This window comes from Leptonotus elevatus, chromosome 3 (assembly GCF_054856555.1).
Source record: "Leptonotus elevatus isolate MCC_2025b chromosome 3, RoL_Lele_1.0, whole genome shotgun sequence".
In the NCBI taxonomy this organism is placed as follows: domain Eukaryota; kingdom Metazoa; phylum Chordata; class Actinopteri; order Syngnathiformes; family Syngnathidae; genus Leptonotus; species Leptonotus elevatus.
Window position 1 is genome coordinate 22,170,134 of NC_141241.1, and position 16,744 is coordinate 22,186,877.

The 16,744-nt window shown below is 39.6% G+C and overlaps 1 protein-coding gene across 10 annotated transcripts in view; it reads right to left on the bottom strand.

Moving 5' to 3' along the window:
- neo1a (neogenin 1a) overlaps positions 1 to 16,744 on the bottom strand; it is a 166,146-nt gene that overhangs the window by 101,058 nt on the left and 48,344 nt on the right. For all 10 annotated transcript variants that reach the window (XM_086071392.1, XM_086071397.1, XM_086071389.1 and 7 more), the window contains exon 2: positions 6,998 to 7,321. In XM_086071392.1, coding sequence (XP_085927518.1) covers positions 6,998 to 7,321 — 324 coding nt within the window. The remainder of the gene's footprint in view (positions 1 to 6,997; positions 7,322 to 16,744) is intronic.

The window sequence follows — 16,744 nt, forward strand, 5'->3', positions numbered from 1 at the left end:
ACACTTTCTCTACACCATATGTTGTTCAAAAGTGTTTTACAGACTGTATCGGTGTGTTTTTTCCCATCAATACTGTAAGAGCTCTGTGATATTCATGGGGAAAGCTGTTTGTGTACTTTTTTCCTATGCCTATTTGAAATAATGTGCCAGGTTTAGAAATAAAGAGTTTGATGGAAAACATTTTTTTTTAGTAAGTTGAAGCCCTAATTACATGATAGTGCTTCATCTGTCACTATCAACTAAGAAACTCATATGTTAATTAGCACCCCCAGTACAGCACAGTTCACTTACATGCATATTTTCTGAAAAAAAACAGGTAATTAAAGATTTACTCTCAGACTCAACTATTTGTATACGAAAAAAGTCAAATTTTCACGTCTCCTTTAAAGTCATAAAACCTAGTCACGTTGGATATCACAAGCATCCTTTTATAAACAATATCAATTTAAAGTTTAGAAGTCTGAACCTTAACTAATGGAAAATATTTTGTATTCTCTTTCTGGTGGTTCCTCGGAGAACGAATGACATGTTTGTGCTGTTGTTTTATGGCGACGGGTTAGCCATTTCTTCTCTTTATGAGTAAGCACTGTGGTCACAGTGGAAGTGCAATGCAAGAGAGTGTGCGTCTGTAGGCCATTGGGTGTGTTTGAGCTGTGCAGAGGAATGAGAGGATAATAAAGAAATAGAGGCTAGGAGAGGTAGTAAAAAGAAAAGATGGGGGATGTTGAGTCATTGAGGAAAAGAGTCAAAAATAGCAGGAAGCCAGTGAAAGTAGTTTGACGAGAGAAAACTGCAAAGGGATCATTGTGGACAGTTGAGCCTCAAAGCTCCCAAGAACATGCCTCTTTCTGGTTTACATCAGCTTGTGCAAGTATGTCACTGACGAATGAAGAAGAAAAGCAGGTTGCGATGTTAAGAAAGTGTATCAGATTTTAAAATATTTTTTGAGAGCTAGCCAACAAGACTGTGGCTGGTCTTCAATCAAAAATGGAGATACACTTTTATTCTGCTAGAACAGGAAAGGGATACAAAAAAAAATCCTTGGTAAGATTAACAATACAAATTCAGAAGTTTTAGCCTGCCTTAAAATAAATCGACTGATTAAAATTTGTCCTTGTTTTTTCCATACAAAGAATCATACATGAAGGCGTAATGATAATACAGGAGCCTAGCTGTCTGCAGCGTTAACACAAGGGAATCCTCGTAAGTGAGAAGGCAGTAGTTACAAGTAGAGATATTTTAATTTAATAACAGAGTCATTAATTAGGGCTCGAGAGACGACCCCGTGTTATCGAGACATGGAACCCATGGGCACTACCATCCACTGCTAGTTAGCATCTCTGGGGATATTGAGGTAGACAGCTTTTACTAAATGTATCCACAAAAAAACAAAAAACACCAGTCTGGTAGTGTAGTATTTGGCAGACCTGTGTAGCGCTGCCACAGGAAGCCACACTAGCATCAACAGTAGTGAGTTTCCATCCACTCTGTTTTATTTGAATTTTAAATCAAACTGAATGGATACGCTAGAAATTCAAAAAAGGGCCCAAAATTTGCAAAAAAAATGCTTTTTAGGCTTGGAGGGGGTAGATTTTGAAGCGTATCGAAAAAAGTAAAATGCGAATTTTGCCGATGAAAACAGCTTTTGTGAATGAACGCTGGCAAGACCGGATACACGTCGCACGTTTTGACCGGATATTACGTCACACGTACGTTTGTAGTCACAAAGCAATGTCGTATGATAAAGTAAGGTATGTTTGGGGGTGATGACGAAACAGAGATCTTTTTGGAATTAATTAAAGAAGCAAATATTAATGACATTTTAGATGGAAAACAGCAAAGAAGAGCTACAGTTTATCAAGAATTACAAAAGCAAACTCGTACGATGTAATCGCACGGCGCAGTCACTTCCTGTTCTTCTTTTAAACTACTGGTGGATCACATCTCTATGGTGTATACTGCCACCTAGAGCGGCGGAGTCCCCTCTCAATATTCGCAAAAGAAGAACAGATGGAAACGGGCATAAGTCGCATGTCCATTCTGCGCATTTTCAGTAAGTTTGCTTAAAAAAAAATCTAAACTAGTGACACTTGAGCATTTAACGATCATTTTACGCATCATTATATTTACTAAAATATGTTTCAGTTATCTACATTAGTTTACATTGGTCTTTAAATATAAATACTTAATGTATCAATTTTAGTAAAGTTATAGCAAGACACCCACATGTAGGGGGGAAAAAGCAACAATTCAGACTATTGTGTTTTGTTCCATTTGAATGCTATTTTACCATGTTTTGGTGACATTCATTTACTATTTCCAAAACAAAGCAGGCGTTATAGTCATCTTGCCCAACAGTGTCCTTAATGTGTCTTGAATAACACAAATGAGTAACCAAGAAGTAATGATGACAGACTTGTCGCATAATATTAGGAATTTTGAATAAATGGGGGCCCAATAAAAAAAAAAAAAGGATTAAAGAATAGTACCTTCAAAGGGCATCCAGCTCTATCAAAGCACATATATAACGCTTCGTGTTTTGCTTCTTCTCGGCTTCATGGGACAATTCATGGCTTGTTGTCTCTATAAGCCAAATTAGTGACTGAGGATGAGGAATAACGCGAGAAAACTTACCGATATACCGACAGAACTATGTGAAAGTGCATGTTAGGGGGTGAGGATTTAGACCTAACAAAGGCACAGCAGAGAGCAGGGACAGAATTAACTCTCGGTTTTCTCAATTGGGGGTTTCCCCTTTAATAGCAGTGAGGTGTGACTCAATTTGAGCAATTGTGGAGAGCTGAGTTCAAAGCCTGACAGTGGGAGGAGGGCGTCTGTGTGGGAGAACAGCAGACAGTTAAGATGGGATTTCTCATTAGTTGTGTGGCGCTTTGTGTCCTGGCTATCACCGCTGCACACCGCTCATTCCCTCTCTGCCCTATAATTCCTCTCCCCCTCCTTTTTCTCACTAAAACCCAAACTGAACACACAATATTGTGCCCCCCCCAACCCTCCCCCCTTTACGAGAACCCGCGTGCAGTTCCATGATATCTGACTGTATATACACAAGCTAAACCACATGACAAAGCACAAAGGAGACAAGGGAAATTTCGTCATAATCTTCTCCCAAGTCACATTGGCATTATATGAAGGTTCTGCATCCGGATTCCAACAAGAAATTGCACATTTTGTTACAAATGTATTAATAGCTGCTATTAAGCACAATAAAAATGCACATTCATTGTAAGAACTTTTTTCCCATGTAATTGCAATTCCCTCCGAATATACAGCAAGATACTGCCCGACTACAATCCCAAAGAAAGCAATTATGAACTATAAAATGATCACAGCATATTAAAACTGCAATTTGCATATAGCGTGCAAATACAGTATGCCGCCCTGGGGATGTGAACAGCTATCAGTACAGTACAAGCGTACCGAAGAGCTTTGAGATGATACCACTGGCATTCATGCTAATCATTTTCTTGACCAATTGTCCTCACAATCACAGGTGAGCTGGAACCTTTCCCAGCTGGCTGGCGGTTGTGTTCCGTCAGTCAATTACACCCTGGACTAGTCAGCAGGCGATTGCAAGGCATATATGACAAATGTTTACACATTTACATAGGTCTAGGGACAATTTAGAGTCCTGGAGAAAACCCACATGTGCACGAACATGAGAACTCCACACAGGAAGGCTGGAGCTGAGATTAAAACCCAGCACCTCACAACTGTGAGACAGACGTACAAACCACTAGGCCAACATGCTGCACTAGTTTCAAGTTTTCATAGACAGAAATAATATATTAATAAAAGTATGAAAAGCAGGATATACAATGTTGTGTATTTATTTTTCCCAGCCATTCAGGACGCTTACGATTTTAATTTTGATCTAATAAACCCAACAAACATTTATTTAAATGTTTCATTTATTCAAAAATAATTCCTGTGTTAAATGTTCAGACAACAATAATGTATGCTGATTCTAAATCTGTTTTAACAAACTTAACATTCATAGTTTGTGTTTAAATGCCACAATTAAGTAAGTAGTAGCTATTGTAAACGTGTCTCGTAAACCACACATCCAGCATTCTGCAACTGTGTCAAACTTTGTTTGCCGAATAGATGGCTTGCGCATGCCGCATATAGGTCTGATAGAAAAGTTCTTCCAAAAAAAAAATCCACTTGCGGAAATATGCTTTTGACAGTGAGAAAAATAAAACTCCCTTCTTTTTTTTTTTACTGGCAGGAATGGGCTTTCATATATACCCGGTATCGTTAAATCTTAAACCATTTAAATTAAATTAGCTCTGTTTTGGCAGAAAGGATAACAATGAAGCGCATTTATCATTTTTTTAGTCAGTGTAAATGTGTGAGCATTGACAGCAAGAGCCGCGGAGGTGTGTCAACGATGTCGCTAACGTGCGGAAGTACGCGCCACGTCTCCTGGCAATCAATCCCAGATATTACCCCAATAATTGTCAGATATGCTCCGTGCCACGCCAGCCATCCGTGACTTGTTCGGTCATTACATCAGAGAGGTCACGCCCACGCCACCCTCCGCCTGCGCCTAATGGCCTGCACTCACGACACTGTAATTAACCTTTTTACAGGCCACCTGCCCGCCAGCTGCAGGTCCATCATCAACAGCCATGTTTGTGACAAATGTAAAGTAAAGCCTAAATGATATGCGTGTGCATGTGGCTGAATCGAGGCGATACATTTATGAATTGTCGTGGAAAAGTAGGTGTGTCCGTAACGGCTGACAACTCCTCGAGTAGAAAGTGATTGCATCTAACGTCCAATCACGGTTGACCCCCTGGCTATAAGCCTGTCTGACAGCGGCGCTCATCTCAAGCCTCCATTTGCATTATATTTCCACAGAGCTGAGAACTGACGGGAGCCCTGCGTCGGTTTAGTGCCCTGCTATGGCTGTTAAATCATTTCGAAGATACACGTTGTGAGTCAACCGGATGAATATTTTGTCTTGCTTGAGATGAGCGCATCTAAAAAGAGCATCATGACCAAATCATTGCCATATTGTTAGTGTTCATCCAATAAAGAATGTGTTTTTAAATTATAGCCTGCAGCTAGATGGCTGCCAGTGGAGCTATTGCTTTGATAATGGGGAAACCTATTTATCCTTCAGCTACATCGGTGTTGTTGAAGACTAAATTAATAGGAATTATATTGCAATGTCAAGCAAAATATCATGTACATGAGAAATGGAATCATAGTGAACACAACAAGGTCTTAATACCAAACAAGCTCATACTACAGCATAGGTATACATACGCCTAGCAAAAGGCCTCTCGAGTATCTTTAACCTGCCAGCATTGTACAAGTGGAAAACTCAGTAAATACATTGCTGGGCTGCAAATTGAATTTCAGGGCACGACTTGACTCGAAACACCTAATAATCCCATGTCACTCACTGTTCTCACACTGAGAAAGGTGACATTGGGCTAGCAGGAATAGAAAAGACAAATCAGAATCTTTTTCATGCATGTAGTGTCCGTAAAAGCAGTGTGCATTCATGCTTCTGCTGGGTGGTCTGGTGAACCATTTCAAGGACAAAAAAAATCCATTACAACAAAAGAAAGCAACTAGCAAACTTTTTCCCATTGACAACTGAGAGCACATTAGAAGCATAGTAGCAAATAAAACATTATAATTGAATAGGGGTGTTGGAAAAAATTGATTCGGCAATATATCGCGATATTACAGTATACAATTCTTGAATCAATTCGATATGTGGCCGAATCGATTTTTAAAAATTTTCAGATAAATAAATACATTTTCATACAAATCTTACAGTGTACATGTACAAGTTTACTGATTAGTATTTTCTAAATTTGAGTAAAAAAATTACTAAAAATCGCAATAATAAATGTATAGATTCGCATCAGGATTAATCGGTTAATTTGATCCTAATTTATGTTACGAATTGTGCATTGAAATCCTAAATAGGTTCAATGCCTTTCTTTCGCAGATTATGGTGTCCACTATGTTTCTTTTTTTCTTTTCCTTTTAAAACAAGCCACTAAACTCATTTGTTCCCAAAAACGTATACAAATGTTCAATTTTAAATAATGCCATTGTCCCAAAAACAAATTTATAATTTTTTATTTATGCAGGTTTTGATGCAGCCTCTGAAATAAAGAGAATGCTTAAAGCAATTAATAGTTATTACAAAAACGACCAGAAGGTGGCAGCAAAGTATAAGAGATCAACCAGGGCCATATTGCAAAAAGGCTCTTTTCCCCAGTGTTTTAAACACATTTGTGAATAATGATGACACTTAGCTATATTCTAATGCTAATTGCTGCAAAACGGAAACAGATAAACATGTACTTTTTTTCCTGATGAAAGGAGAGACTCTAATCTTTCATTTGGTAGGTTCCATGTTTTATAGCAATAGAACACAATATTCTGTGGCCCTTGCAAAATTAGTCAAAATCCAGTAAAACAGCCGGGAGCGAAGCGGGTTGCTTCAGTGAAAATGGCTGGGAGTGAATGAGTTAAAATACACGACAATTCCTGGAATATAGCTGCAAAAAATATACTTCATTTTGCACTTTCAGCCATCTAACCAATCAATTTTGTATTTTATGCTCATTCATCGATAGAATTTACTCAGGGTGAATAAAAAGTGATATCCAGTAGAGCACTGTCAGGAAGTATTCAGTTTGCCAAAAAGAAAGGGGAGGGGGGGGTGGACTCTAACTAATTAAAAATGTTTCGCTCCATAATTACAATGTGCAAATAGGAATCCTGCTTACAAGAACCAAGCAGAACTTGCTATAGTTCAAATCAATATTGAAAAGCCAGGTACCCAGGTAGACAGACATCTCCATTTTAAAGACTCCAAAAAGGAATTCACATGTTAAACGGGCATTACTGCAACAATGTTACCAGAACTGAAATTGTAAGGAAATGAAAAGGGGGGGGAAAACAGCAACCACGTAATTGTCAACATACGAGTTGCCATTCCTACCTGCGACAAAGAGGTGTGCTGTGCGACTAGAAATGGATCCTAGGCTTTCAATGGTGGCAACACATTGGTATGTGCCCTCATCGGGTTTGTTGTGCTTTGAGTGGACCACATGGGTGAAGAGAAGGGAACCGTCAGGGAGTATGCGCCGTCTCTCATCCGAAACCAGACTCATGAATGTGCCGTCTTTCTTCCACTCGATGCGTGCCGGTGCGGCTGCGTCGCTGTGTGCAGAACAGTTGAGCAGTGCAGAGTTCCCCCGAATGGCCACTGTGTCCCGGGGCTCCACCGTGAACCAGAATGGGCTGAAAGGCTGTGCTGCTGATGCTGGGGAGGCAAAAACAAAGGAGAACATTGTCAGTTGGAGAGTTCAAACGTTCTCATCTTATCCTTGGCATTATTGTGTAATCGAGATTTAGAAATTGTTTTTGATGGGCCATGGACATGGTTTTGAGAAATAAACTATGCAGGTCATTAAAAAATTACTGTTTGCTAGAATTAAAAAAGGAACTTTGGAATGCTACGATTGGTCAAAAACGCATAAAATGAAAAACAGAAGAGACTTTTCATTATGAAACCACAATCCCCATTGAAATTGAGTGGAAGGACCTGACAAATGTAACCCAGACGAGCCTCGCTGGCAAGTTAATATCGCGCCTATAAGCAGAAAGCGCATCCAAGTTGTACAATTCAATTGCAATTTCCTTTCCTCGGGTATAGACGTTAACATCATAGTGAAATGGATCGTGCCAACGTCAGACTAAGTGCAATTGTTTTGCATTTGTACTCATCCATTATTCAGGCCCCGGCACCTAAGACTCACACACTGGTATAGGTTGGACACATAACAGCAATTGCCATTTCTGCAGGGATGTGGAGAGACGGAAAATAATTAAGGGGGTATGGAGGTTTTTTAATAATGTAGTGAATGGAGTGAAATAAGAGGTGGAATGTTAAACACAGTTTAAACTATGCTTGCTCTCTTCTAAAGAAATGGCAAGTCTCCAAGAGCAGGTGAGGGAGGAAGGAGAAAGCTACATGGCGATGTCAGTGGTTGAGATATTTAACTCCATTACGAAGCAATATCAATTGCTTTGTCCCCAATGCAAGTTATCTTGAAAGCACAACTACGGAAAAAGTGCAATAGAAAATAACCAAGGTGAAATGGAATTTTTCACTTGCGATAGGAAATACCTGGCAGAGAATTCAGTGTTCACACTAAACTGCGCAATCATTTCAAAGCTCATTCAGCAGCAGAGGGGATAGAAGTGCCCCCCATTCTTTCTAAATAGCCCATGACTTAGATTCCCAACCAGGGTGCCTTGGCACACTAGTGTGTGTGTGTGTGGGGGGGGGGGGGGGGGGGGGGTGGGGGGGGGGTATCAAAAGTACTCGTGGTACCAGTTACTTGGATTTGAGTACTCATACTGGTTTCCGTCTAAAACAGCAGGTCTTAAAGTAAATTAAAAAAAATCCTGAGCCTGAACTTTTTCCGAGGAGCGGTGGTGCAGTGTCCAACGTGCCGATTCGTTGTTCGACCGACATCAAGTCATTACTATTCGATTCGTCGCTGTGGATGAACTGGGCATGAAATTCCCGATGGCCAGTCCTCCCCAAATGTCAGGTCATCTCTTTTATTATCCATTTATATTATGTATAGTACATTATAGCACTGCGGGTTGCAGTCCCCTCAAGTGCTACAGCTATCGAATACTTTGGTATTCAAATATCCTACGGAAAATTATATTGAATAATCAGGTATTTGGATAAAATTAATATTTTTGCATGGTGAAAGAACAATTATGAATACAGAAGACGTAAAAAAATATATTTCCACTTACTAATGATCAACCAACTGTTTTTTTGTTTTTACTTAAATTGAAATTGTGCTTAACAGCACATTATTTTCCTCTCTAGAAAGTTGGATTTTGGAATGACCGTCTGTTAAATATTAGGCAACCTCCCTGTCTACCCACTTTTAAAACACATCTTTGTTCTTTGGCGTTCGACTCGGCATGAGACTCATCATTGTTTCAATGTTTTATGGTGCCTGCTGTATTTTGTTATTAATTTATTTATTTTATTTACTTACCTACTTGTGTTATTTTATTGACTTATTCATTTCCACACTTAAGATAATTATACATTTATTTGGTGTTATTTATGTTTTACCTGTCTTTATTCCATGACTGATTTTTACTCCATGTAGAGCACTTTGTATGAAATGAAACTCTGAGTTGAGTAGTTTTTGGTCTGTGAAACAAAGTGACGTCAAAACCACAGTTGTGATTTTGCCGACCGTCAAGTGCACAAATGAGTGAGCTTGGTTTATTTATTAGGAACGGCAACTGTGTTCGGCTGTCAGGTGTGCAAATCATCACGTCGATTAAACTGCCTTTGAAAAGTAGTCCGATGACTCTATCTGCAGCCAATAGCACCGTTAGCACGCTAACTCTGTAGACGCCCTAAACACTGGCAACAGGCACCGTGCAATACAATGTCAGCGTAATTAGGTCTTCTTTTAGTGCCCTGAATTGGTGATCGAACGTGATTTCTGTACAAAGTTGTTTTGTTGACTTTGGTCGCAATTGTTTACGCCGGCAATAAGAACCTCAGACACACGTTCCGCAGGATGAGTCAAGTCATCCGTTGCGCCGCGACTGGCAAAACGGTTCCGGGAAAAACTTCAAAATAAATGCGTCCATTGGCATTGCGCTCCACATATTACTTGGTATGGGAAGGTTTATTTTGAAGTCCTTCTCTCCGCATTGGTGGTGTTTTGCCAGACGTGTCAAATATTCCCCACATGTATTTGTTTACTTTGCTGGATTTGCGCTAGTGGCTCTTACCCCGGAATTCCGGCACCGTGCCGGAGTACTTTAAGCCCTGAATAATGGTATCGAACATCCGAGCTTGTACCTAAAATTATTTGTATCTATAATGTGTAAAAGTGGATGTTCTTCAGCAATGACAAGTCAGAGAGTAGCTTTAAAGAGGACTAATAAACGGACTTTTATTTATTTTAATACAAATTATCTTTAGAGAGCTTGTCCTCCTAGCAAGTATAAAATTCTACAACCAAGTACTGTAAGTATACTAACTATTTTGGGAAAAGTGTCTGAAAGTGAGCAATTCAAAAATTGAGGAATTGTGTTTTCTCGTCCCGAGACTCATGGTGATAGGGCCCTTGAGAAGTAGTAGGAGCTGCCCTGTATTGACTGTATTTTTCACACTACTTCAACCCTCAGATACTCCTTGAGGGGTTGCACAGTGGCTGACTGGTTAGCATGTCTGCCAGGTCATGAGATCGATTCCGAGTTAGCATGTTCTCCCCGTGCTTTTGTGGGTTTTCTCCAGGTGCTCCGATTTCCTCCCACATTCCAAAAACATGCATAATAGGTTCATTGAACACCGAATTGTCCTTAGGTGCGATTGTGAGTGTGAATGATTGTTCGTCTGTGCGTCCCCTGTGATTGGCTGGCAACCAGTTCAGGGTGTAACCCGCCCTCTGCCCGAAGACAGCTCCAGCACCCCCGCGACCCTTGTGAGGAATAAGCGGTTCAGATAATGAATGGGTAACTCCTCGAAACTAAATACAATTTGAATCAAAGTAAGACCATCTACCACACATGCAATGCATGACAACAGCCAAGGGGCCAACGTAGGCCATCACATTAGTGAAACTTACTATACATTTTAGTGAAATACACCTATCTGGGAAAAGACTAACTTTTTTAAAAAGCATTTTTTTTTAGTGGTGTTCTGGCCGATGGACCACTGATGGTGATCAGCCGATTTCATAACCGGCATATGTTGATCAATGCCTTTCATTGCTGATCACAAAAACTGATCACCCGCAGCTTGTACTTTGGAGCCTGCAGCCAACTAGAGAACAGCCTGTGTGCAGTGTAGCATCCCTTCCCCCTTTCCACAGCACATTTACAACACTGCACATGTTACAGAACAAACCAGTAACTGAACCATAATATATTTTTGTCAATTTTCTGCACCGTCAATTAATAATAACAATAAAGGTTTGGAAATTTTGATAAAATGTTAATCGAAAAAATTATGAAATAAACGATTATTAAAATAACTGTTTAAAAATGTGCCCCTAATCAATGTGATTGGAATCAGTATTGGCCAATGATGACCGATATCGGCATCATAAAACCCTGATCGGAACCACCACAGTAATTTTTGATTCGCTTTTTTCTTTTGGCTAACTATTAAACACAGCCTCTTAATTTCAGCCTCAAGCTTTTCTGGCTCTCAAACTACCACAGAGAGATGCATCTAGGGTAGTCTACTGAAGGCATGTTGGAATTATTGAGGATACAGTGAGCATTATAACGTGTGATATATATATATATAGAATTGCAGTATGCATAATGTAGGTGTTTTGAATGGTCTCAAAGAGTTTGAGAGGTTCATCGTGAATATAATATGAAAGCATTTTAGAGAGGTTTAAAATACTTGAAGGCACACACATTAACTCATTACTCAATAATTTCTAGACAAATCTATATGCCAAAACGTATTGGTTATAAAAGACTACATGATTTTAAGCACAGAAGAGGATGTTGAAACAATATTACATTGTGTGAAAGTGCAAGCAGTGAGGGAGCAGAGCACCCGGCTTGCCTCTGAAAATGAGGAAACACCACGACAGGCAACCAGTAAGAACGAGGGAGCAGAGAGCATGAGGCTAGAAAATGGGGTTGTCTACTTGATAAGTACGGGCTGTTACCTCCGTCCCAAATCCACTTTGCTCTGTGTCATTAAAGGTTTTCAGGAGTTCAGCTTAAGCTGATGCCATGATATCCTATAATGCGCTCTCAAGCTAAGGCTGTATCACTAAACATAAGCCCATGTTGGGGAATAACAGCGCAAAAGTGCGTACATTGACGCATAACTCATCTAAGTGTCTTGTTTTCTATGAAACAGGCCAAGTGCGAAAAACACACTGAAGAGGATCTGCTCGCACAAAGACCCTGTTTTGTTCCATCAGTGGCTCAGCAGGAAACCTCCTCTCTTAACTGAGACACTGTCTGAGAGAAACCATATTGACTACCCTTTTTATTGAGCCACTCTTTAGACAGAATAGACCACTTTCAAAATCAGTTGGGTTTTTTTCTCCAACAGTCTCCTTTGACTCGGGGTGAAAAACAAGGGCAGGCTAAGCACCTTGGTAAAAACACTTTTTTCGCACAAAAAAACAGCACCAGAATTGGAATTGCAATTCAAAAGACTAAAGGGGGTCTTTCTTGTTATAAACAGACTGTGGTCACTTTTTTTTTTTTGTGTGTGGCCGAAGTAGTAACTTCCTTAAATGTCATCACACTACTCACATCAAGCTTCAAAGAGTGTGTCAATCAAAGTGAGACACGGCATGTTTCAAAAATTGGTGGACTGGTGAGGAATGATACAGCACAAGGCAAGGGATTATGATAATATCAGCAATGGTGAGCGGTGACTGTTCAGGTGAAGATACAATGACCTAACAAGTGAAGAGGAAGAGGATGATTTTAAGATGCAGGGCAAAACAATGTTCAATACAGTCAAGTGACCTAGGTACGAAAGCATTTGAACTGAGCAAACATTTTTGACTGGCAAGTACATACAAACAGATTTGCAAATACGTTTTGACGTATTCAAATGTACTTACAAATGTACTAACTAAACTAAATGTACAAATGTAGGCTAAATGCCATTAACGTTGCATTTTTCTTAATTTTTCTTGCACAAGAATACTATGGATGACTGTCAATATTTGCGTGTTTCTGTGTTTGCCATGCTCGTTATTATTTTGATATGATGAATGCATTTTACTTCTGCTGGGTTTCGCTACATATTCCATATGCGCTTCTGCACTTTATAGTCACACTATGTCAGTATTTGGGGCTCATAGTGTTATCTCGTTGTTTATAACCATGTTATTTGCAATGACAAATAAATGTTGAATTTAATTTGTTTCCGCCCCATAAAGCCACAGAGTATTTATTGACTTGTGCGAGTAAAAAACAAAACAAAACACAATTTTTTTTTGCCTTTGGCCTACACTATAGCAATATGTTCAAAAATTAAATAAGTAAACTTTGTTTACTCACAATATCTGATTTATTTTGTCTGCAGTCCATGATTTCTATTCGGCATTTGTTCCCATAATACCATTGGGTACTGACTTGCGCATGGGTATGTAACCAGTCAGTGACATTATGGAAAAAAATGCTGAATGGAAATCATCCACTGAATACATAATAATAAATCATAAAACTTACAAACAAAACAAACAATGTTTACATACTTAATCTTTGAACATAGTGGTATAATGTAGGCCAAATGCTAAAAAAAATTAAAAATCTTAACTTGTGCAAGTCAATACCCTGTGGCATTATGGGAAAAAAATAAAATGAAAACTGAAGGCGTTTTTAGCATTTAGAGTAAGTTCAAATGTTCTTGCAAATATGTTTAAATGTATTTGCAAATCCATTAGAACATATCTGTCAATGTTTCCTCTACATTGGCAGTTCCACACTTCCGTACTTTGGAGAATGTGACAGTGAAATGATTTGCAAATGTGAATCAGTGCTATTTTCTTTTATGATCTCATCCTCTCACTCTATTTCTTGCTCAGCTGCGTCTGCCGGGTCACACACAATCACGAGACATGTTAGGCGGCCTCACCGGTCCAATGGACTTCCTAACGGATCGATAAGTGGAATTGTCAGGCAAGCAAACAAACGATTCCTAGGAATTAAATTACTGGGTACCAGTTCTCAAAAACGAGTTTTCGATTTTCAGTAAACACCACAAAAAAAAAAGAGAATTAGTGGAAAAGCATCTGTGCCAAACAGATACAAAAAGAAAAATGGCTTTCCCTATGTATGTGACTAGTTGACCGAGATCCGGGAGGGATTACGCAGTGGGGAGACCTCTCACCTGCTGTGGATGTAATAATTAACCAGCACTGATTGAGGCTTGAATTTGCCCCATATCAGCCTCCCCATGGGCCCACAGGGAAGGATTGCCCCACTGAGACAGCAATGCAGACAAACACAGATCTAGAGCATACTCGTATTTGCTAATTTGGGAAAAAATGCAGTGTTACATTATGATGTGCTTAAAACTAACTGAGCTTCAGTCAACCACTGAAAACCATTTGAATATTTCACACCGATTTCATACTAGACACACTGCCTCTAGACCCAAAGCACTGCAGCAGCATTCTAATGAGCCAGAGTTTGTTTCTGAATAGTTCTGGAAATGCGGGGGGTCAGCTGTTACCCCATTGAAAAACTGAATTCCTCCATCTGGGGATAAGTTACTGTATCGACTACAGTTTGGGGGTTGGGGGCATGTCCAGGAACAAGCTGAACAAATGGAGCCGAGTTCCTCCTTTCTCTGTGAACAACACCAAATGAGATAATCATCTGAGACAGGAACTCACATTTATCTTTCGCACCACCAGCACCATGATACTAAAGAAATGGTGTGGCTGTAAGGAGATAGTCTATGGATTTTTTAAATGAAACTTAATAGTGTTGTCCAGCCCCTGGTTCTTGGAACCATGTACACTCATCAAAACACAAAAGAAATAAATCAATAAAAATCAGAATTCCCTGCAAATTTAAACAGTAATTTATAAGCATTTTTGCCTTATCATAAAAAGGAATTGTTTTGAGTGTGATGTACTGTACATTAGCGGTCATCCGCAGTATCGAAGTAACTGGCTCCTTCTAGTAGTCGATAAGCTCCACTCCAATGGACTGCAATATACGCACGGCAACACATAAAGTATTTTCGTTGGAAATGTCAGAGGGCAAAACAGTTTTAGCTCTCAATAGGTTGGCGTGAACAGATTTTCAAAATTAAAATTCGGGACACTACAATTTTACTGGAAATCAAATATACAATAAATTCTCACCAGGAACTATTTAGAACAAGTTTTAATTGCTAGTCAATCTGGTTGTGGTATTCATTTAGCTCATGCTAAATCTATTTTGGTTGGACAGTTCAATAGCAATGCAGTCACCATTATCCAACCTTTGTTTGCTCGGTGCCTGTAGCAAATTGGAAGTTGGCTGTGCAGTTTAACTTGCGCCAGTCCCGCATTGTAACATTGGAAATATGCCGCCTGAAAAGCTCCGCTTGCATTGGGTCTTACCAGTGACCGCAACATTGGCTAGTAGGATTACATTCCAATACGTCAGCTGAAAGTGACCGACGCTTACCACCTGTAGTCGTGACCGTCGGCACCTCACGGCCGAAAAATGCTATTCCTCATTGTTAGAAAAAGGCAACCGGAAAGCTCTTTCTGGAGGCGGAATATAAAAATGTTAACAATTCTCTCTTTTTCACACTTCACTTTCATGAAGCACGAAGCACATCCTCAGGCGCTTTACAGAGTATCGCGCAATATAAAATTAAAGCCTTTTAACGGAAATGCAATATAATGCCGGTCTCTTTCGAACCATAGTGATGAGTTCATCTTCTCGATCTTCTGTCCAGGCAGACATAATTACGTCCAAATGCGAAGGGTGATAATGTGCAAAATGAACGAAATGTTAAAGCTTTTATATAGTTGACTTTTATACCGCTGATTGGCTAGCTAACAGCCAATTAGAGTGATCAAATGTCACGACTTCCGACGTCAGATTGGTGTATTGAGACCTTAATTCTAGTTCCAATATTAGGAAAACACAACTGCTAGCGATTTAAGAGTTAAAATTATTTTTAATTGGTTTATCATAGGAATCGCTTTGAAAAAAAATGGGGCTTGCAAAATAGTGGGACAAAACAATGGGGCTGGCGAATCCATCAAGACTCTGGACACAAGGCTAAAATTCACGACTCTCCTGGTCAACCCGGGACGTACGTCTGGTCACCCTAATATGTTACAGGCTGCCGGTATGCCATCTAACATTTTGTTCTATAATCCCATTAATCTGTGTTTAGCCTGGAATGCATCTTCAACACAGACACAAGCCACTTTTCAAAAAAATCGTGAGATAGAAAGTCATTCCGTATTTTTTATGCCAGTTGTCCCAAATGTGTGTTGAGGTCTGTATAAACAGAGAAGAAAGGAAAGCAAAGCAAACTTTTGTCATGCAAAGTCATGAATTTAAATGTAAATTCACACACCGGGACAGCATTTAGAACTAAATTGATTAGCTCTTTCTAAAAGCGATGTGATGGTGAACTCCAGTCGTGGTGATAATCAGGACTACTTCATTGCCCTTTTGGGTTCTTTTTCACAGCGTAAACAGCTTCAAAGTGCTTGATGGGGAGGTGCTGATAAAAGAGGAGCAAGTCTCTGCACGCTCACAGCCCTTTGGAGAAAATCATTTAACACTGTCATACACAAGATCAAAGGCAGCAAAACTATTCTGGGAGGGAGAGTTAACGACTATTTTACCTGAAATCGGATACTACTCCTTAAAAAAAACAAAAAAAAAAAACGCTCTAAACTTAAAATACAGACAGACACAGTCGTACCTAGTGAACAAGGACGCAGTTGAGAAATGTATTTAACGACAGCCAAGTAATAACAGTGGAGTTAAGTGTGGTCACAGGGGTGAAGCGTCAGCACCAGAGGCCGAGCTAAATTACAAAATGAAGAGGCTGCGAGAGGCTTTTAGATATTATTAGTGTCGTGTACAAGATTGTCCAACTTGCTTTGAAGTTGTCTTTCACACAGTGACCAACACAGGAACGCGTCTGTAATATTCTGCAGCTCCAGTACTGTAC